A 20725-nucleotide genomic window follows, 5' to 3' on the forward strand; every position below is an offset into this window, starting at 1 on the left:
AGAATCTGCCTGCCAATGCAGGGGACACGGGTTCGAGCCCTGGTCCAGGAAGATCCCACATGCCACAGAGCACCTAAGCCTGTGCGCCACAACTACTGAGCCTGCGCTCTAGAGCCCGTGAGCCACAACTACTGAGCCTGCGTGCTGCAACTAATGAAGCCCAAGCGTGTAGAGCCCGCGCACCGCAACGAAGAGTAGCTCCCGCTCACCGCAACGAAAGAAAGCCCACAGCAGCAACAAAGACCCAACACAGCCAAAAAAGAGTAATAATTTTTTAAAAAAAGACATGAAATATGATAAAAGCTGTGATTTGTTAAGACATTACCATTTACCAGGAGGTGCATGCCGCTTAGTTGTTTATATGAACTTAGAGACCATGCAGACCTGTGTCAGTGCTGTTGCTGTCCCTGTTATACCACAGGGGACGTGGGTGAGCTCAGAGGTGCGCAGGTGGCGGGGCCGGGTTTGTGCTCCGAGCTGTGTCCCGTCGCCTGGCAGACGTCTGCTGTCCCTTGGTGAGTCTGAGTCAAGGGGATTCTCTCTTTGTTTTTGGAATTTTATTTTGTTTATTTTTTATATAGCAGGTTCTCAGTAGTTACCTATTTTGTACATACTAGTGTATATACGTCAATCCCAATCTCCCAGTTCATCCCCCCGCCCCCTGCCACTTTCCCCCCTTGGTGTCCATACGTTTGTTCTCTACATCTGTGTCTCTATTTCTGCCCTGCAGACAGGTTCATCTGAACCATTTTTCTAGAGTCCACACATATACGTGTTAATATACAGTACTTGTTTTGCTCTTTCAGACTTCACTCTGTGTGACAGTCTCTGGGTCCGCCATGTCTCTACAAATGACCCAAGCTTGTTCCTTTTTATGGCTGAGTAATATTCCATTGTATACATATGCCACATCTTCTTTATCCGTTTGTCTGTTGATGGGCTTTTAGGTTGCTTCCATGTCCTGGCTGTTGTAAACAGTGCTGCAGTGAACATTGGGGTACATTTGTCCATAGTTCAACCTTTTTTTTTTTTAATTATTTATTTTTGGCTGCATTGGGTCTTTGTTGCTGCATGCCGGTTTTCTCTAGTTGTGGCAAGTGGGGGTACTCTTCGTTGTGGTATGCAGGCTTCTCATTTCTCATTGCGGTGGCTTCTCTTGTTGTGGAGCACAGGCTCAGGCGTGAGGGCTTCAGTAGTTGTGGCACTTGGGCTCAGTAGTTGTGGCGCATGGGCTTAGTTGCTCCATGGCATGTGGGATCTTCCCGGACCAGGGCTCGAACCCGTGTCCCCTGCGTTGGCAGGAGGATTCTTCACCACTGCGCCAGCAGGGAAGTCCCCTAGTTCAACCATTTTGAACTATGGTTTTCTCTGGGTATATTCCCAGTAGTGGTATTGCTGGGTCATGTGGTAATTCTATTTTTAGTTTTTTAAGGCACCTCCATACTGTTCTCCATGGTGGCTGTATCAATTTACATTCCCACCAACAGTGTAAGAGGGTTCCCTCTTCTCCACACCCTCTCCAGCATTCCTTGTTTGTAGATTTTCTGATGATGGCCATTCTGACTGGTGTGAGGTGATACCTCATTGTATGAATGAAACTGATTTTCATTTCTCTAATAATTAGTGATGTTGAGCATCTTTTCATGTGCGTCTTGGCCATCTGTATGTCTTCTTAGGAGAAATGTCTATTTAGGTCTTCTGCCCATTTTTGGATGGGGTTGTTTGTTTTTTTAATATTGAGCTGCATGAACTGTTTATGTATTTTGGAGGTTAATCCTTTGTCCGTTGATTCGTTTGCAAATATTTTTGCCCATTCTGAGGGTAAGGGGAATTCTTTTTAATTGTTGAATTGAGCGAGTTCCTTCCAGGTGCTTCGAGGACTTTTCTCTTGTTTATCTTCGTGAGGAAGTAACTAAGGGCTGGGTTTCATGCCTGTTTTCGTGGAGGATGCAGTTTAGGAAGTGCAGGATCTGCTCACCGGGAGCTCTGGGCACGCCCTCCAGGCTGTCTGCTTGGGGCCGTGCTGCCCATCCGGACGCCACGAGTCCTCGTGGGCTGATATGAATGCGAGTTCCCCTTGTTTCAGAGGATAGGTGGAGGGTCCTGGTACCTGGGGGTCGGGTCCTTCGTAAAATATGGTCGTGGCGCCTCTTTCTCCCTCAGGTTCCTCAGCCCTTGGCGGGAGCTTCCAAAAAAAATTCACGTGCCTCCTCTGCTTAGGGTACACCATCTGGAGTGGGGGGACAACCTTTTGTAATAATGGGATTCTCTGCTTTGAGAAACGGTGCAGTGAAACGCCTAAAAAACTTGCTTGTTTAATTTGTGTCCTGAAGCATTACCTTTCGACTTTTAATTAAATTTTGTCTTTTCCCTCTTTTCTCTTTTCAGCCATAGAGCTTATGTATGGAGGTATCTACTGCTTTTTGTGTCAGGACTACATTTATGACAAAGACATAGAAATCATTGCCAAAGAGGAACAGCGGAAAGCTTGGAAAATGCAAGGTTTGGTTTTCCTGAGATCTGCATGCCTGCTTGTGTCTTAGCCCTGCGTTCCCTGCCCCCTTGTCTGTCAGGGCGTGGCGGGGGTGGGGAGGGAGGGGGGTGGTTCTGTTGAAGGGGAGGAGCCCCTACACCTGCCTGCTCCCTCCTGCAGGCTCACGGGGGGGCCAGGGGAGGCAGGCGCGGTGCCCACAGGCCTGCGGCTGCTGTGAGGGCTTAGCCGGGGTTGAGAGAGACACGCCCAACCTAGCCTCTCCGGTCGCCGGGCATTTTTACAGACACGGGGCTGAACCAGGCACAGTGTCCGCAGGGATTTTGTGCTGCCTCGTCCCTGGTAGCTGCCCAGAAAGCAGCCCCTCGGTAACTGCAGGATGTGTATGCTGACGGCTTCCAGGAGGGTAGACTATTTTCTCGTTAAATTACTGTTGCATCTCTTAAAACTCTTAACTGGAAAAAAAAACCTCTTAACTGGTTAGGTTATGCTAAACCTGTGTCAGCACAGAATTAAACTTCCCAGAGGAAAAATGCAACAATCTACCGCTGAGGCCCCTTAGTTCAGGAGCGCGCTCTCCGTCCTGTGCGGTGCCTCTGTAGCCGGAAAGGGAGAACTCCAGGCTTTCCTTCTTGTGTAGGAACAACCCAGCTCTTCCCTGATGAGTGTTTCTCTCCCGTGAGTCTCCTTTACTTGCACAGAACCCTTCACACCCAGCACTTCTGGTCACCAAGTGTTTTTTTGGGGGGGTCAGTTCCCTGCCAAGAAATTCCCTGTGGCGCCAGCTGGGTATCTTATGGATCAACTCAGTTCTGACACAGTCGGCCTGGAGGTGTCAGGCCCCACGGGATCCCCTCCCCAACTTCAGATGCTGGAGTCTCAAGTCCAGGGTCTCATCTGTGCTCCTGACTGTCCAGCTGTAGATCGGAGGCTCCCAGGACCCCCCTGGACTGGAGCGTTTGCTAGAGCAGCTCACAGAACTCAGAGAGACACTTAGGTTCACTAGGTCATTAAAGGATGTGACATAGGACATAGATGAGCAGCCAGATGGAGAGAGAGAGGCACGGAGCAGGGCTGGGGAGGGTCCCCGTGGAGTTGGGGTGCATCACCCACTCGGTGTGGAATGTTCACCCACCTGGTTCGCTCCCCGAACCCCGTGCTACTGGGATGTTATGGGGGCTTCTTCCTGGAGGCCTGATGGATCATTAACCCCATTTCCAGCCCCCTCCCCTCTGTGGAGGAGTTGGGGCCGGCCGTGCGGGTGCTGCAAATTCCAAGCTTCCCTGGTCTTTCTGGTGGCCAGTGCCCATCCAGGAGCTCGCCCGGAGTCATCAGGACAAGAGGTTCCTCTAGTGCCCTTCCCGCTAAGGCGCCCTTATTACCAGGGCGCGGGGCTCATGCGGGGGACGGGGCGGGGGCGGCACATGTGTCCCACTGACTGCGCGGTGGCCGTGGAGCCATGCCGCCACTCCCGTCCCTTCGCTGGCACGTAGTCAGCGGCACACGCGAACGTTATGCAGCTCTTTTCTTTTTTGTTCAGCTGCCTGTTTTTGGTTTCCCTGATAGTTTTTTCTTTCTTGTTCTCATTTCCAGCACACGGTCATGGGTCACAACAGTAATAGGTGTAGAAAGCCCCACTGGCCTGTGACCGTCTCTCCACAGAGAACATACAACCCAGCATGTGGTTTACAGTGTTTTGCCTTCATTGTGCTCCTCTGTAGACGTGCCATGTTAGAGAACGGAGCACAAGCTAGGGCTGTCGGTCATCGGAGCCGATGAGCCCGTCTTCTCTGGAGAACAGTCTCTTTAGTCCACTTCCTGTTCTCTTCCACCTCCAAACCTTAGTAACGTTGCCAGTGAGGCTAAGGCTGAGGACATTATTTCTTCGTGCAGAACAGTCAAACCGCAGGGCTAAGAAATGCACGTCCCAGGAAAAAGTGGGATTCTTCTAAAATCGTTCCACAATTCCATCTGTCAGCAGGACGGTGCGTCCTTCAGAGCGTGTTGAGTTCTAGGTGCGTGGAGCCAGTGCCTCTGAGGAGTAGGCTGTGCACTGGGGTTCAGGTGGCCCTGCTGCCATCCTTGGTTTAAGTCTCTGGTGGGTACGGCCGTCCCTTCATCCCCGTCGCCACCCAGCGCTCCCTGTGGGCACGGGTGCCGTGGTCCCTCTGCTCAGGGCGTAATTAAGGCTGAGGAGACCGCTGGTGCTGGGGCAGCTGTCCCCCAGGTCCCGCTCTCCTCTCCTCCTCTGGGAATGTGATGTGGTTCATTCACGGCACGCTCTCTGAGAGAAGCTCCTGCCATTGTCTGGAACAGGGTCTTAGACGACCCTACGTTGCCCGCCTTTGACTCTGATAAACCCTGTGCTGCCACCACGCTGGTTCGTAGACACGATCAGGGTGTAGCTAACGGCACCTTCCACCCGCTTAGGCGTCGGGGAGAAGTTTTCAACGTGGGAGCCGACCAAACGGGAGCTCGAGCTGCTGAAACACAACCCCAAGCGACGGAAGATCACGTCCAACTGCACCATAGGTGGGTGGGCACGGCCGGGTGGAGGGTGCATTCTCCGGGGGGGTGCAGCGTGGCTGTCAGCTTGTCGCAGAGGCTCCTCCCTGCCCTGCCCCGTTGTTACTGGGAGCCTTTGGGCGGTGAGGGCTGGTGGGGGTGGGCGCGAGCACGCCTCGGGACGTTTCCCACGGGTGAGGCGCAGACGTTAGAAGTAGGTTCCGCTCCGCGCTCTGCCTGCCAGGTCTCCGCGGCCTCATCAACCTCGGGAACACGTGCTTCATGAACTGCATCGTGCAGGCGCTGACGCACACGCCGCTGCTGCGCGACTTCTTCCTGTCCGACCGGCACCGCTGCGAGATGCAGAGCCCTGGCTCCTGCCTGGTCTGCGAGATGTCCTCCCTCTTCCAGGAGGTGCGCCTGGGCCGGGAGGGGGCCGGGCCGTCACGGGGTGGGCTCTGAACATCCACAGACGTGCCGACTGTGGAATCGCACGTCCTTCCCAAGAGGGATCGTTGGGTGAGGCACTTGGTCATCTGCAGAGGCTCGTGGCTGCCTCACAGGGGTGCACGTGGCAGGTGCCCGCCCCTGCCCGTCACCTGCCGCTTTCCGGCTTTGTCCACAGGACGGGCGGGTCTCCTGTTACCGGCCCTGCTGACTGTGTGTGTCACCAGAGGCCTCTGTCTTTGGGCCCCTGCCGTGGACATCAGGTTCTGTCCCGACGGGCTCGCAGGCTGGACCCCCCCCTTCTCAGAGCGGGAGTGCAGCCCAGCCGCTCCCTCGGGTGCTGCGGGGAGCCAGGGGTTCTTCAGGCGTCGGCCCTGGGCCAGCAGACTCGGCCGGGTCTGGTTTTGTCAGCCTTTGATCACATCCTCTCGTTTTCCCTGTTGGGCCCCGGCTGCCTGAACCCATCTGGCTGCGGAGCTGGAATGATTCACGGTCTGGCCCTTTTCAGAAGTTTCCCGACTCCTAGCCTGGCTTAGCCAGTCCCCACATACCTACAGCCTAGCCTGACAACGGCTCCTGAGGTCACAGGAGTGAGCAAGCTGAATGATATCGTTGGGCCAAAACGGGGACACGGGTGCCTTGGAGAACGGGCTGATGGGGGGGCCTCACTAGGGCACTGTTGGTGGTGAGTTCATCTCTGTCAGGTTGGTTTTTAGGTTCAGGTTTACGGGGGTACGCGTTTCACACAGCACAAGTCACCTTTTAGCGTATGTGTGTGTGTTTGACAAAAGTTTGTCGCCGTTCATCGTTTTGGCTTATTTCTAGAAAACAAGTGGTGGGAATGGAGAAAACTCTGAGCAGACTCAGAGTCTGTGAAAACACAGTTTGCCTGAAAAGGAAAGGAAATGACTTGTTTGGGCCGCGCTCGCCAGCGGAGGCTCCGGGCGGCTGTCAGACGTGCGCGTCTGCGTCTGTGTTCGAGGGAGGCACGCGCTCCTGACGAGGGTGCTTCTCCTTCTCTCCAAGCAGTTCTACTCGGGGCACCGGTCCCCCCACATCCCATACAAGCTGCTGCACCTGGTGTGGACGCACGCCCGGCACCTGGCGGGCTACGAGCAGCAGGACGCGCACGAGTTCCTCATCGCAGCCCTGGACGTCTTGCACCGGCACTGCAAAGGTGAGCACTGCACAGGTGAGCATTGCACAGGTGGGCATTGCACAGGTGGGCGCTGCACAGGTGGGCGCTGCACAGGTGGGCGCTGCACAGGTGGGCACTGCACAGGTAGGCGCTGTAGAGGTGGGCGCTGTTTCTCAGGGCCTGTTACTGGGCCTGCCAGGTGGATGGCAGGGAACTGTTCACAGGGAGGAGCAAGGGGGAGAAACTGAAAGCACACGCGCGTCCCTCCCGCGCCCCTGTGGAAACCCGGGCCCTCCTGCTGCACCAGCTCTGCCCCTTGGGTCAGCGGCTTGGCAGTGGGCTGGCTGCCTTGGGGGCCCGGGGTCCCAGAGCCACCGTCTCTTGCCAGGTGATGATAATGGGAAAAAGGCCAACAACCCTAACCACTGCAACTGCATCATAGACCAGATCTTCACAGGGGGGCTGCAGTCCGACGTCACCTGCCAAGTGTGCCAGTAAGTGTGGCCTCTGCAGCCCCGGTGCTGCCGGCCAGGCGTCGCGGGGCCTTGTCGCTGCGCTGCCCCCGGGCCGTGGTGCTCACCCGTCCCCCCTGCTTGCTCCTAGTGGGGTCTCCACCACCATCGACCCCTTCTGGGACATCAGCCTGGACCTGCCCGGCTCTTCCACCCCCTTCTGGCCACTGAGCCCTGGGAGCGAGGGCAGCGTGGTGAACGGAGAGAGCCACGCGTCGGGAACCACGACCCTCACGGACTGCCTGCGGAGGTGAGGCGTCCGCGCCTTGTGCGGAGGGGGCCCTTCCTCGTGGCTGCTCGGGGAAAGTCCTGGTAAAGCCAGGCCCCCCAGGGCCCCACGTTCCCGCACGAAAGCTGAGGGAAGACGGGATGGCCAGCAGACGAGCTGTTCCTGTCCCTGAGTGCCCCCCACCCCGGCAGAGGCTGGAGGTCTGCGGCCTTTAGTGACTAACGGGCAGAGTCACACCCAGCAGGGCCGCCCTCCTGCTGTGGCTCGTGGCCTTTTCTGAAGGTGATGAAAACGTTTTTAATTAAACTTTTTATTTTGAGATAATTGTAGTTTTGCATGCAGTTGTAAGATACAATCCGGAGAGATCCTGTGTACTCTTTCCCCAGTTTTCCCCAGTGGTAACATCTTGTAAAATTACAGCACAATGTCACGGTCAGCAGGATCTCAACATCCCTGCAGTCAAGATGCAGGATGCTTGCACCCCCGCAGGGTCCCTCACAACCACACGTCCTGCACCTCCTACCCTTGTTGCCTCCTTAACTCCTGGCAGCCGCAAATCTGTTCTCCATTTCTAGAAATTCCACATTTCAAGGATGCTATATCCGTGGAATCATACATCATGTAACCTTTCAAGGATTGACTTTTTTCACTCATCCTAATTCTCTGGAGATTCATCCAGGTTGTGTGCATCACCAGTTGTCTCCTTTTTATTGCTTACTAGTATTCCATGGTGTACACGGCTTAACCACTCATTCGCTGAAGGACATCTGCATTGCTTCCGGGCTTTTTTTTGGCCTTTACAGATAAAAGTGCAGTAGCCGCTCATGTACAGTTTTTGTGTGAGTGCTGGTTGTCACTTTTCAGGGACAGATTTGATTGCTGGGTCTTAACAGTAGTTAGAAAATTATTTTGAGTTCACCAGACTTTCATTTTCCAAAAAAGTTGAGGATAAATATTTTTTGAAGTGCTCGAGAAGAGAAAGGAAGGAATAGCTTTTTCATTGTGAAGTTATAAACGTCCCTAACTGTGTGTGTGTTTTTAGGAAGGACGTGAACCCCCTGAAAGTGACAAAATAACTTTTCTCTTTTTCCTCTCTTACTGCTGCCATCTTTTTTCCCTAAAAATCCATGTTTTCACTGCGTTGCAGGTTTACCAGACCAGAGCACTTAGGAAGCAGTGCCAAGATCAAGTGTAGCGGTTGCCATAGCTACCAGGAGTCCACAAAGCAGCTCACCATGAAGAAGCTGCCCATCGTGGCCTGCTTCCACCTCAAAGTGAGTTCCCCGAGCACGCGGGGCCTGAGGGTGGGTGGGTGTGCAGAGTCCGTCCGTGCTTGTGGGGCAGAGAGGGCGCTGCCTGTAAACTGCTCTGCTCGTGTCTGTCGCCGGGAGGTTTGCCCGTGAACCAGAAAGTAATTGCTTCATGATGAAAATAGGGTGAGTTACTCTGGGTGGGGGGTGGTTAGGGATCTACTGCTCCTCTCCTCCAAGTTCTTCTGTCCTCACCCCAAGTTTTCCGATTTTCTTTTACTGGAAAGCAAGGACCCTTAGCATTAAGGTCTAGTCTGGGGGTCAGCACGTTCCTGTGAAGGGCCAGTAGCAAATATGAATCGTGTATGATGTATTGTGAAAGAATATGCAGCAGAGACAGTGTGTCTGCTGGTCTTGGGTATTTGCGATCTGATTTTACATGTGAAGCATACAGTCTCTGTTGCTCGTTCTTTTACTTCATGACCCTTTAAAGATGTAAGACAGAAACCAAATCCGCAGCCCTACCTGTTTCTCCCACCGGGCACCGTGCTAGGCCCACACCTGCTGTTGGGCGCATCATTTCAGGGCTGGGCTGAGCCCTGTGGGTTATGTCGCCCTGTGGACTCTGAGCTCTAGCTGTGGCCAAGGGCGGTACGGAAAATGCAGGAAAGGCCCACTTAGGGAGCCACAGAGACTGTGCTGTCGGAGGAGCCCTACAGCCTTCCCACCCCCACTTCTGCAGCGATTCGAACACTCGGCCAAACTTCGGCGCAAGATCACCACCTACGTGTCCTTCCCCCTGGAGCTGGACATGACCCCCTTCATGGCCTCCAGGTTCGTCCTCCGTGTCTGTGGTCGGGTGGGCGTGGCACCAGGTCCCTGATGAGGCCCCAGTGGGCCCTGATGTCACTTCGTCCGTGACACCTCACTGTCCTGATCTCACCCCAGGACCGTCCCTGTGTGAGGGAGGCTGTCCTCCTACCAGCTGGCTCAGGGCAGCATTTCAGGCGTTTCAGCCACAGGCACTGAGGTTGGATACAAATCAACACAGTGGTTTTGTGGTTGTAGGTTTCATTTATCTTGTTTTGGAGTCTTTGTATCAGGGACTGCTTGAAATTTACCCTTGCAAAAATAGGAGGACGCTTGCTGGTAGGAGGGCTGCCTTAGTGAACAATAACCACAGGCGGGACAGCTTAAAGCAACAGAGGCCTGAGTCCAGTGTTGGCGGGGCCTCAGGACGATCTGGGGAGGCTGCCTGCCTGCCCGCCTGGGGGTTGGCAGGGAGACGTGGGTCTGGGCCGGCTCTGAGCCTCGATCTCGGCAGTCCGCTTCCCAGCCTGGGCCTCGGTTTCCCCACCGTAACTCGGAGGTCATCTCTGCCTGAGATGGAGCTGTTGGGAGAAGCGGACCCGTGGAAGCCGCACCAGCACGGCGTCCGGTGTCGCGCGTCCCCGGTGCCCACGATACCATGTGAACTGCGGGTTGTTAGTGAACTGTTTTAATCGAGCCTGAGTTTGCGCCGTTTGTTACAGCAAAGAGAACAGGATGAACGGACAGTACCAGCAGCCGGTGGACAGTCTCAGTAACGATAACAAGTGAGTGGCACCTCGAGCGCGAGTGGGGCCGGGGGCTTCGCGGGAGGCCCACCTGCGTCTCCCAGGAGGTGCTGCGTGTGAGGGGCAGCGGCCGGGCTTGCTTGCTCTTGGCCACTGGCCTGCTTCCTGTCGTGTTGCCACTGACCCTCTGTCGGGGAGGGGCCTCCCCCCTCCCCCCCCCGCCGCATGGCGGTGAGGCCCCTCTCCCCGTCCCTCCTGTTGGTGGCGGCGGGGAGGGTAGAACAGCAACAGCGCCTCCCAGGCGGGCCCGTTCTCCTCTCCCCTGTGCTGCTGTCGCCTGTCAGCGTTTGCTCCTGGGCGGCTACCCGGAGGGGACAGTGGTCCCTGGTGGGGACAGGGTCGTGACCTCCGTCTCCCGCCACCGTCCCCAAACCAGGTACTCCTTGTTTGCGGTGGTCAACCACCAGGGGACCCTGGAGAGTGGCCACTACACCAGCTTCATCCGGCAGCACAAGGACCAGTGGTTCAAGTGTGACGACGCCATCATCACCAAGGCTGGCATTGCAGACGTGCTGGACAGTGAGGGGTGTGTCCCGCGGGGCCCCGGGGCCGCGTCGCCCCTCTGCACCCCGTTCGCTCCTTCCTGCTCATCGTTGCCTCCCTCGGTCTCCAGACCATCCACGGGGCTCCTGCCCCACCCCAGCTGCCCTGAGCTCCAGCAGGCGTCTGGGCTTGGAGCCGCGAGCAGTGGGGCAGCCCTGAGAGGCTCTGTGGTGGCCGTGAGGAGGCCGGGCGGGTGGGCTGGGGCTGGGACCCGGAGCCGGCGTCCTTCCGAGAGGGACCGTGTACAGGGCCGGGGGGCGGCCACAGCCAGGGCCCAGCAGGTGGACGGAGGCCGGGCTGGTCGTGGACTGGGGGCCCTGCCGCCTCCCTGCCGTCTCTTCTCTGCGGTGACAGGCTGAGCGCGGCTGTCCTGGTCAGGGTGGTTTTGCTCCGACGCCTCGGGAGGTGGAAGTAAGCGTGTTCTGTCCTCTCTCCTCCTCAGGTACCTGCTCTTCTATCACAAACAGTTCCTGGAGTACGAGTAGCCGTCGGCGCACCGGCAAGTCCCCCGAAGTCATCCGGGTGCCCGGGGTCACGCTGTGTGGACACTTGGCAAGAGGTGGGCTGGGGGGGTGGGGGCAGAGGAGACGTGCGCCGGAGTGTCTCCTGTGTCCCCCGCGAGCCGGGGCAGGCGCAGCCCCCGCGCCAGCCGTTCCACGCTGGGGCCCAGAAAGCAGGAGGTGGAGGAGATGCAGGCCTCGCGGGTCTTTCTCTTGGTGAGTTTGGTGTCCGTGCGCAGCGCGGACGCGGGCGTGAGCCCCGGAGCCTGTGGAGCTGAAGACCCCGTGGGGCCTCCGAGCACGTCTGTCCTGCATGTGGAAGCAGATCCCCGTTTTCTAGAGATAGGCGTTTGCGTATCGTCCCCCTTTCTCTCTCTTTCCACGATGGTGAATCTCTTAAACGTAATGATGGTAACGTGAATGAATTATTGAGTTCAGGCTGAAATTTAGATCGTTTTCCTTTTATCCTGGAGAATGGATCTTGCTTTTTCATCGGTGCTGTTTTTGTTGCCCCCCGCCCGCCCCCCCGCAGGCACCTTGGACCTGGTCAGAGCTGCCTGGCTCAGTGGAGGAGAATCAGGCTGCGCTGGGGACGGTCTCTGTCGTATTAATCTTTTAGTACCTGAAGCGTTTCCAGTGGTTTCACTGTTTCCCTCCCGTGTTTCCTTCCTGGCCACCTGTCCCGCGAGCTCTCCTGGTCGCTGCTGGGCGGCGGGTGTGTCGGATGATGCGGCGGCCTCCAGGGGGGCTGCATCCTGGCTCTGGGTGCCTCTGCCTTGCGTTCCGGTAGCTTCCGTTGCCGCAGGACAGACGGCCGGGACTGAGCTGGTGGGAGGGGCTGACGGGGGAGGTGCAGCATCATTGTTCCTCGTGAGCCGTCTCGCACGCATCTGTCTGTTCACACCCAAACTTAGATTGTCCGTCTCTGAGATTCCAGCCCAGAGACGGGGGACGAGCCAGTGTCCCCTGAACGTGAGGCTTCTTTCCTGCAGAGGAACACGTTCACCTGCGGCAGGGTCAGCGGACTCTCCGCAGAGGGCCAGGTAGTAGATGTTTCTGACTTTGGGGGCCCTGTGGTCTCTGCTGCAGGTCACGTGGATGAGCGTAGCTGTGTTCCAGTAGAACTTTACATGATCACGGGAAGTTGAATTTCATGTACTTTAGCCACGTCACAAAATTTCAGCCGTTGTCACTGTTTAAAAACGTGTGACGGGTTCTCAGCCGACAGACCGTGAACCAGGTCCAGCTCGTCGGCTGCTCGGGTCTGGGCGCGGCGTGGCTCCTGCCCCCCCCCCGTGGAAGGTGCCGGGGTCCTGCGGCGGGGGCGTCGTACCCGGCAGAGTCCTCAACGACGCAGCTCAGGCGCCTGCCCCGCGTGGCCCGTCCGCTGTGGCTGCTCTGAGGGCCCTGGAGCCCTGGGCCTCCGTGCAGAGTGGCGACAGAGGAGATGTACTGGCCGCGGGGTTTCTGGCGGCTCGCCTGTGGTCTGGTCAGCCCTGCGGCCCTCCCCTGCCGCCCACTCATGTCCAGGGCTCCGCTGCTCCAAGGATGTGAAGATTCAGGAGACAATGAGGCCGTTTCTCTTTTCTGGGTGTTCTTTTGAATTTGTATGTCGCAGTTAACCCTCTGTTCCCTCTGGCCTGGTGTTCTGAGCACTCATCTCTCTGCTGCTGAGAGTCCCCTGTGGCTGGAAGAACTACCTGGGGGGCGCGGTGAGGCTCCGCTGCCTGCACGCGCGCCCGCCCCCCGTCCCGCGCGCTGAGGTCCTGCTTTGACGTCACCTCGTCAGGAACAAAGAACTGCGTGATGGGTTGGGGGATTTATTTTCTTTCAGCTCCCGATGCAGCTACTAAATACGGGAAAATGGTTTCCTGTTTCAAACCACCACCCGTGTCGATGTCCAGACCGCTGAGGAATCCCTGGGCGACCCTTCCTCCCTGGCTAGTGTGTTTAAAGTGACTTGTGTTTGTGAGACGTTGGCTGCCGTGTCAGCGCTTTACAGTGAGACAGTGGGCTCTCCCTGGGTGTCCTGAGCGGGGGGCTGGGCCCGGGCCCTCTCCAGGCCGCCTCGGGCCTCCCGTCGGCGCCAGAATGTCCAGGACGCTCCTGCTGCATCACGTACACTCGTGCCGTTGTAGTTCTGCTCGGTGTGGATGCTTTCGTCGTATAAAATTGCCGTTCTTTTGACAATTCAAGTGACTTGTTTCGTCGTTTACTATAACTTTGAAAACAGAAATCGTAAGAACGAGATTCCAATGATTGTGCTGTGGATTTTATTACCGGGATGTTTCCGCGTCCCTCTCACCTGTCGTTTTGAGGGACTGTTTGGCTCTTCTCTCTAATGGCTTGTAGTCTCTTCCTGTGTCGTAATAAAGCTACATTTTATTCTGAAAACTGGCCCGTCTTCCCTTCTAGCACACGAGTCCCGTCTGTGACACCAGCCCCTTCTCAGTTTGTTCCAGCCCAGACCTGCCCTGGGCCGGGAAGTCCATGCCCCCTGCGTCTCCTCCTCCTGGGGGCAGGATGGTGACAAATCTGGGACTCAGGACACCGTGGGCTGTCAGACTTTGACGCACTTAAAAGCCACCCGAGGGGCTTCTTTAAACGCAGGAACCCCTGCTGGAGTTTGATTACAGGACCTGGGATGCGGTGCCGCGATACGGGTGTGCGGCTCCCCGGGCGCTGAGAAGGCGGAGGGTGTGGTCGGAGAGCAGCCCCCGTCCTGGTCAGTGCGGTTCCGACTCTGCCCACCCCCCGATCCACCCTTCATTTCTGAAGCGTGCTATTTTTGGATGCCTCTGTCACATGTTCCTTCACTTCACGTACGCGGAAACATCAGGAAGTACCAGCGAGTGCCCCTGGGTTCCAGAGCAGCAGTCCTGCCCGGGGGTCTCTCCACGTTCAGGAGGACCATTGCTGCGTGCCTGCAGGCAGCTCCCCCAGGGCTCCGAGGCCTTCCCAGCAGAGTTCTCCAGGCCTGGGAGGGAGACGCGCGGTGGGGCTCTTGGTGTGAAGCTGTGGAGCCTGCCCAGCCCCAACCCCTCCACCCCAGGACCCGCGGAGCCCGCCCAACCCCAACCCCTCCACCCCAGGACCCGCGGAGCCCGCCCAGCCCCAACCCCTCCACCCCAGGACCCGCGGAGCCCGCCCAGCCCCAACCCCTCCACCCCAGGACCCGCGGAGCCCGCCCAGCCCCAACCCCTCCACCCCAGGACCCGCGGAGCCCGCCCAGCCCCAACCCCTCCACCCCAGGACCCGCGGAGCCCGCCCAGCCCCAACCCCTCCACCCCAGGACCCGCGGAGCCCGCCCAGCCCCAACCCCTCCACCCCAGGACCCGCGGAGCCCGCCCAGCCCTAACCCCTCCACCCCAGGACCCGCGGAGCCCGCCCAGCCCTAACCCCTCCACCCCAGGACCCGCACGCTCCGGTCGCAGGCCCTGGTTGAAAGCGTTAAGCTGTCCTGGCAGACAGACTCGTGCCTGCGTCTCGGTGGGCAGCCACGTGGACACAAGGCCCCTGCTCCGTGTCCCGTGGGGCTGACGGAGCGTCGTTGCGGGGGGTGGTGCCGACAGGCAGGACTGGCAGATCCGCGTCCAGGAGACGGGTTCGATTCCGTGAGGACGCGTCTCTGGCCTCCGTGTAGTGGGCCTGCCGGCAGGTGGCCAGCTACTCCTGGGCCTTGGTGGCGGTCCAGTCGCCAAGTGGGCGCCCGGCAGGGCCAGCTGGTGAGCCAGGGTCAGGGCCTGACATCGAGCCTGTTGAGACAGCCCCGTCCCCATCTCGATGGCCCCTTTGTTCATGGAGTGGGGCGGGGGTTTTCAGCGAGCTGTCTGCTTCTACAACTGGCCGTTTTGCCCACCTGGCGGTGAGTGTCCTCTGTCGGGCTTCTCCTTGGTGAGCACAGTCTGTGCCCGTTTGGAGAGGTCTGTCCCCACCCAGATCTTCTGTCGCCAGTCCTTAAATCCCGTTGCTTCCAAATCTTTGACCGTCCAGCCAAGCTGAACTTTGAAGACAAAGTTACAGTAAACGATGGTCCTCGGGTCCCTGGTCACAAGGGTACTTGCGGTTGTGCAGCGGGCGTGATTGTGCACGTCACAGCCGCCCAGTCTTGCTGTACTTTGCGCGCGAGTGTCCGTCCCTGCACACCCAGAGGTTGGCCAAGCGGTCAACAGCACTCACTGTGTTCAGGGCACTCGTACCACGTGGTCACTGATGTCCGTGGTTAGGTGCTCGGCCCGCGTAGCGGAGGCTCTTTCTGCGGAGGACCAGCGCCCATGGAGGTGGACAGGTTTGACGTGCTTGGAAGGTCTGTGCCCGTGTCCTCTGGTCCCTGCTGGAGGCTTGTGACACGTCCTCATTCGCCGCGGATGTTGAGTTACTAGGTCTCTCGTATCCTCAGGCTCAGTGGTCATGCAGCATTTTCGAACTCGTTCGGGTCCCTCTTTAACTGGGAGCCACGTGCTGCCTGTGTAGACGGATGGAATTAACACACCCAAAACGGTCTGTGCTGCCTCTCAACCCAGCAGGGCTGCCTGTTCTCGGGAGGGTGTGGGAGATGCAGTGCCCTGGCTTCTCGCTTCAGAGCACGGAATCCACAGGAATGCCATTGAGCTGGGGACCCCTGAGTTTGGGGCGCATTATTTCTTGTGATGGATTGATTGATTTTAATTTTTTAAAATTATCTTTATTTTTTAACTTTATTGGAGTACAGTTAATGTACAACGTTGTGTTAGTTGCAGGGGTACAGCAAAGGGGATCAGTTACACACGTGCATGTATCCACTCTTGTTTAGATTCCTTTCCTACATAGCTCATTACAGAGCATTGAGTAGAGTTCCCTGTGCTCTACAGCAGGTCCTTATTAGTTATTTTTATATATAGTAGTGTGTATGTGTCAATCCCAGTCTCCCAGTTTATTATCTCCCTCCTTTCCCCCTGGTAACTATAAGTTTGTTTTCTACCTCTGTTTTGTAAATAAGTTCATTTGTACCATTTTTACTCCTAACCTTGTGGCTTATTTAGTTCACTATTATTAAATTGTCTGCTCATCAGATCCAGTCAGCGACACGTCACCACCGTGGTGCATGGGAGTGATGCTCTGTGCAGCACGCGATGGTCTGCGTGTCTGGACGCAGCAGCAGAGGCAGGGTTGGTGTAGCCCTGAGGCTCCATCGGGAGCAGTGCGGTGGGGCTTCTGCTCCGGGGAGGGAGGGGTGGGGGGAGGGCAAGCGGGACGGGACCCCAGGGGAGGAAACACTGAGCGACAGGGGCGTCGACCGCCGAGGAAGGGCAGGAAGGCGTGCAGCTGCCAGGGAGCAGCCCCTCCCTGAGAGCGTGACCCCACGGGGCCAGGTGAAGCCATTGGGGCCCGGGGGTGATCACAGCAACGACAGAACCCAGCCAGCTCAGCCTGTGACTCGGCCCCTCACTGACGGCCTGGAGGAGAAAGGCCGGCCAATTCCAGGCATAAAAACTTGGTATGTCAGTCTCTGCCGTCCCACGCAGGTCTGGCGTTTGGTAAAAAAAAAAAAAAAAAATCACAAGACACACAAAACAGCAAGTAGAAACACACACTGCCAAGAGACAGAGCAATAGAACCGGACTCAGGATGATCTGAGTGTCGGAACCGGCAGGCGGAGATTCTGGATAATTAGGGTCAGTGTGTCAACGGCTCTCAGGGATGTGTGGAACAGACGGGAGCCTTCAGCGGGATGGGGGTTGTGTGAGGAGGGGCCACGTGGATGGAGGTGCTGGGAGCCAAGATCGTGGTGACAGGAAGGATGGCCCTGACAGGCCCGTCCGTGACCTCACAGCTGAGGGAAGAGGCATTGGGGCCACCCAAACTGGAACAGAGAAGAATGGGGGGAAAACCGAAAGAATAGGGCACCTGGGATGTGGGGCGGTACCAAACAGTTTGAAGGGATAATGGCCAGTAATTTTATCATGAAAAACATCAAGCTACAGAACCCCAAGCTGGATAAATAACAAAACAGACCTACCCACCACAGGAAACTCCAGGACACGCCACACTGAAACCTTTAAAAAGTAAGAGAAAGAGAACGATTTGAAGGCACACGTTGCAAAGAAACAAAGGTAGGAATCACAGCAGCTGTCTTGTCAGAAACTGTGGGAGCCGGAGAGAGTAGGGCGATGTCTCTGAGATGCTGGAAAGAAAAAGCTGGCAGCCCAGAGTCTTCCCAGAAAAATCTCTCAGAAATGGAAAGGCTTTGGAAGCAGACAGAATTCATCATCCGCAGACTCGCACAGGAGGTGCTGAAGGAGGCTCTTCAGACAGAAGTGAGAGATACCAGACAGACCTAGGTCCACACCCAGAAAATGAGGATTGTTAGACGTGAAGGTAGATCTACAAAGCGTTGTTTTTGTTATTTTTAATCATTCTATACGCTACTGAGTTTCTAAAGCAAAAACAGTAGCGACGGGTCGTGGGCTTCCAGGACAGCAGCACCGAAGGCGGGGCGGCAGTGAGGCGATGCTGTTCGCAGACAGCTCTTCAGAAAACCGTAGAGAGACACAAAGAGGCCAGTGTCCAGAGAAACAGTAGCGACGGATCGTGGGCTTCCAGGACAGCAGCACCGAAGGCGGGGCGGGAGTGAGGCGATGCTGTTCGCAGACAGCTCTTCAGAAAACCGTAGAGAGACACAAAGAGGCCAGTGTCCAGAGAAACAGTAGATTGTGGTTGCCAGGGGGTGGGAAAGGGGGAGATGCTGGCCAAAGGGCACAGACTCTCAGGGGTGAGACTGACACGTCCTGATACTGTGTCCTGTGCTTGAGAGTTGCAGAGAGAGGAGATCTTACATGTTCTCACCACACGGGTGATGGTGGGCTGGAGTGGAGGGGTTCCTGGTGCCACGTGGGGAGCGTATTACAATGTACAGATGCATCACCTGGCAACTCACAAAGTTACGTGTCATTTATGTCTCAGTAAAGCTGGAGGTAAAGGCCCGAGCTGCGGAGCAGCAGGGCGGGGAGGGTGAGCTGTGGTGCCCGGTCTGAGCCGCGTCGGCGGAGCCCAGTCCGACCCGCCGCCTCCCCTGGCGCTGGCTGCCTGGGCACAAGCGCGGCAGGGCTGGGTGAGCGCTGAGTCGTCGCCGAGAGTCTCTGCCGTCTGGTCCTTTTCAGAGGAGCTTGCTGAGCCCTGGGCAGGGTGCACAGGGCGGATTCGGGGCTGGCGTCGCGGGGGCTGTGGCAGGTGGCGGGAATCAGAGTGTATTTTGGAAGTAGGACCAGCAGAACACAGAACGTGGATAAAATGGGTGGTATTTAGAGTTTCAGATTTTCTTTGCAGCAGAGGATCCTGGTCTTTAAAAAAACAAAACCTGCCACGTCAACTTACACTAAAGACCAATTGAAACACTGACCAAAAAAACCCCAGAGGTTATTTTTGTGGAAAGCCGTAGTCAGGCACACATTTCCCTGTGTTTTCGGCAGCCTTCACTCCCCCCGCGGTCCAGAAGCATCACCCAGGGCCCCTTGGGCTCAGATGAGCAGAATTTGAAAGCAGCTGGAGGAGTCTGCGCACGTTTCGGACGAGGCTTTGCATCCCAAGCGCTTCCGTGCAGCTCAGAGATGTGCTGGGGCGTCGCCAGGGTCTGGCAGGCAGCTACCCCAGGTACAGGGTCCGTGCTGCCAAGAGATGCTGCCGTGGGCTTGGTGACCGGTGGGCACCGCACCAAGATGTCCCCATTGCCGCCTCGGGCCCACTGAACACCGGGTCAGACGCTTGTCTTGGGCGGGTGCTTGTGAGAAGCTAACTTGGCTTCAGACCGCGTTGAAGTGAGACTGGACTTGGGAGGACCTGTGCTCTGGGCTGAATGTGTGCCCCCAGATTCATGGGTTGAGGTCCTAACCCTGAGAACCTTTAAGCATGACCCTATCTGGAGATTTACAGACATGATCAAGTGAAAATGAGGTCATTAGGGTGACCAGTGTCCTTAAGGGAAGATTTGGACAGACAGACACGCATCAAGGGAAGACGGCCATCTGCAGCCCTGGGGGCGAGGCCGGGGCAGTTCGCCCGTCACGGCCGCAGCAGGACCAGCCCTGTGACACCTGGGTGGGCTCCGGCCTCCAGACGGGGGACAGGAGGTTCCAGTGTTGAAGCCGCACAGCGTGTGGGGCTTTGTCCAGCAGCCTGGGAAGGTGACAGGGCCCGTTAGCCAGTGGATGAAGGAAGGATGGAGCCTCAGGCTTCTTGTGTACACCTCCCAGAGCGTGTTGTGTGAACCTTTGGTGCACGTGGGTACGCCAGGTGGTTTCCGGATGAATGATTTGCATAATCTTGTGTTTATCTGTGTGGCTGCTGCTTACAGCAGTTACGTATTTTCAGGCTTAAATGCTCCTAACATATAGGTTTCACTGCAAATACAGGTATAAAATATATGTAGTATCAAAAATTTGTGAATGTGGGACTTCCCTGGCGGTCCAGTGGCCAAGACTGCGCTTCCATTGCAGGGGGTGCGGGTTTAATCCCTGGTCAGGGAGCTGAGATCCCACAAGCCGCGTGGTGTAGCCAAGAAAACAAATTGTGAAAGCTCAGATACAGTGTTACCGGCCAGAATCCGAAAAATGTAGCGTGTAGGTCTGGAAGGAAAGGTCGGCTGATGTAAAGAAAAATACTAAACAGTAGCAGGTTGGTGTCCAAATGAGAGCACTCCTGAGGTGATGCAGGACGTGGTCCTGGGCTCTGAGAGCAGCCTGACGCCTGGGCTCAGCCCGCCTGCCCTCTGTCCGCCCCGCGCCCCGTGACACACGTGGGAGCAGCGCATGCGTGCACACGCGTGACTGTACACGGGCACACACAGTCACACTGCTTCACGCCTTTCTGAGGAGACACGGGAGGAAATTGGTTTTCCGAGATCGACGCAGGTGGGCCCAGCCCTGATGGTGGGCCTAACCCTGATGGTGGGCCCAGCCCTGATGGTGGGCCCAGCCCTGATGGTGGGCCTAACCCTGATGGGGGGCCCAGCCCTGATGGTGGGTCCAGCCCTGATGGTGGGCCCAACCCTGATGGTGGGCCCAGCCCTGATGGTGGGCCCCCCATCAGCCGGCTGCTTTCTCCTCTTAGGCGACAGGGGACAGCAGAGCCTGCTTCTCGGTCCACACACCCGCTCAGATCCTTGGAAAGCAGGCCTGGAGCCCAGGGGCAGCGGGAGAGGTGGGATGGGGCAGTCACCACGGGGAGACGCGACCCAGACCAGCTGCAGTGAGGAGTGGGCAGTGCGGGAGGTTTTATTTCTGCCAAGGGTCCCCGGGGCTGGGTCCAGCAGGTGTGGGTGCTTTTGCTGCAGGTGCGTGTAGGTGCCGGTGACCTACAGTGGACGCCTGGGGTCAATACGGTGGCCCTGGCCCTTCTGCCAGCTGTTCCTCCACTCCCCTCCCCCTTCCCTGTCCTTTCCCCTTGCTCTATTCCTCTCTCGCCAGTCTCCCCCACCGTCATTTCTCTCTCCCATCACCATTCCCCCCAGCCCCCCAGGT

General features: G+C 57.1%; 1 protein-coding gene across 1 annotated transcript in view; it reads left to right on the forward strand.

Moving 5' to 3' along the window:
- The window catches only part of USP22 (ubiquitin specific peptidase 22), a 34841-nt gene extending 20849 nt beyond the window's left edge, over positions 1–13992 (forward strand). The window contains exons 3-13 of the mRNA XM_079904113.1: positions 2389–2502; positions 4922–5023; positions 5241–5410; positions 6473–6620; positions 6970–7075; positions 7185–7343; positions 8470–8596; positions 9315–9406; positions 10105–10167; positions 10565–10714; positions 11174–13992. Coding sequence (XP_079760239.1) covers positions 2389–2502; positions 4922–5023; positions 5241–5410; positions 6473–6620; positions 6970–7075; positions 7185–7343; positions 8470–8596; positions 9315–9406; positions 10105–10167; positions 10565–10714; positions 11174–11216 — 1274 coding nt within the window. The 3' untranslated portion in view covers positions 11217–13992. The remainder of the gene's footprint in view (positions 1–2388; positions 2503–4921; positions 5024–5240; positions 5411–6472; positions 6621–6969; positions 7076–7184; positions 7344–8469; positions 8597–9314; positions 9407–10104; positions 10168–10564; positions 10715–11173) is intronic.
- Positions 13993–20725: the final 6733 nt, after the last annotated feature.

This window comes from Stenella coeruleoalba, assembly GCF_951394435.1.
Source record: "Stenella coeruleoalba genome assembly, chromosome: 19".
Taxonomy (NCBI): Eukaryota; Metazoa; Chordata; class Mammalia; order Artiodactyla; family Delphinidae; genus Stenella; species Stenella coeruleoalba.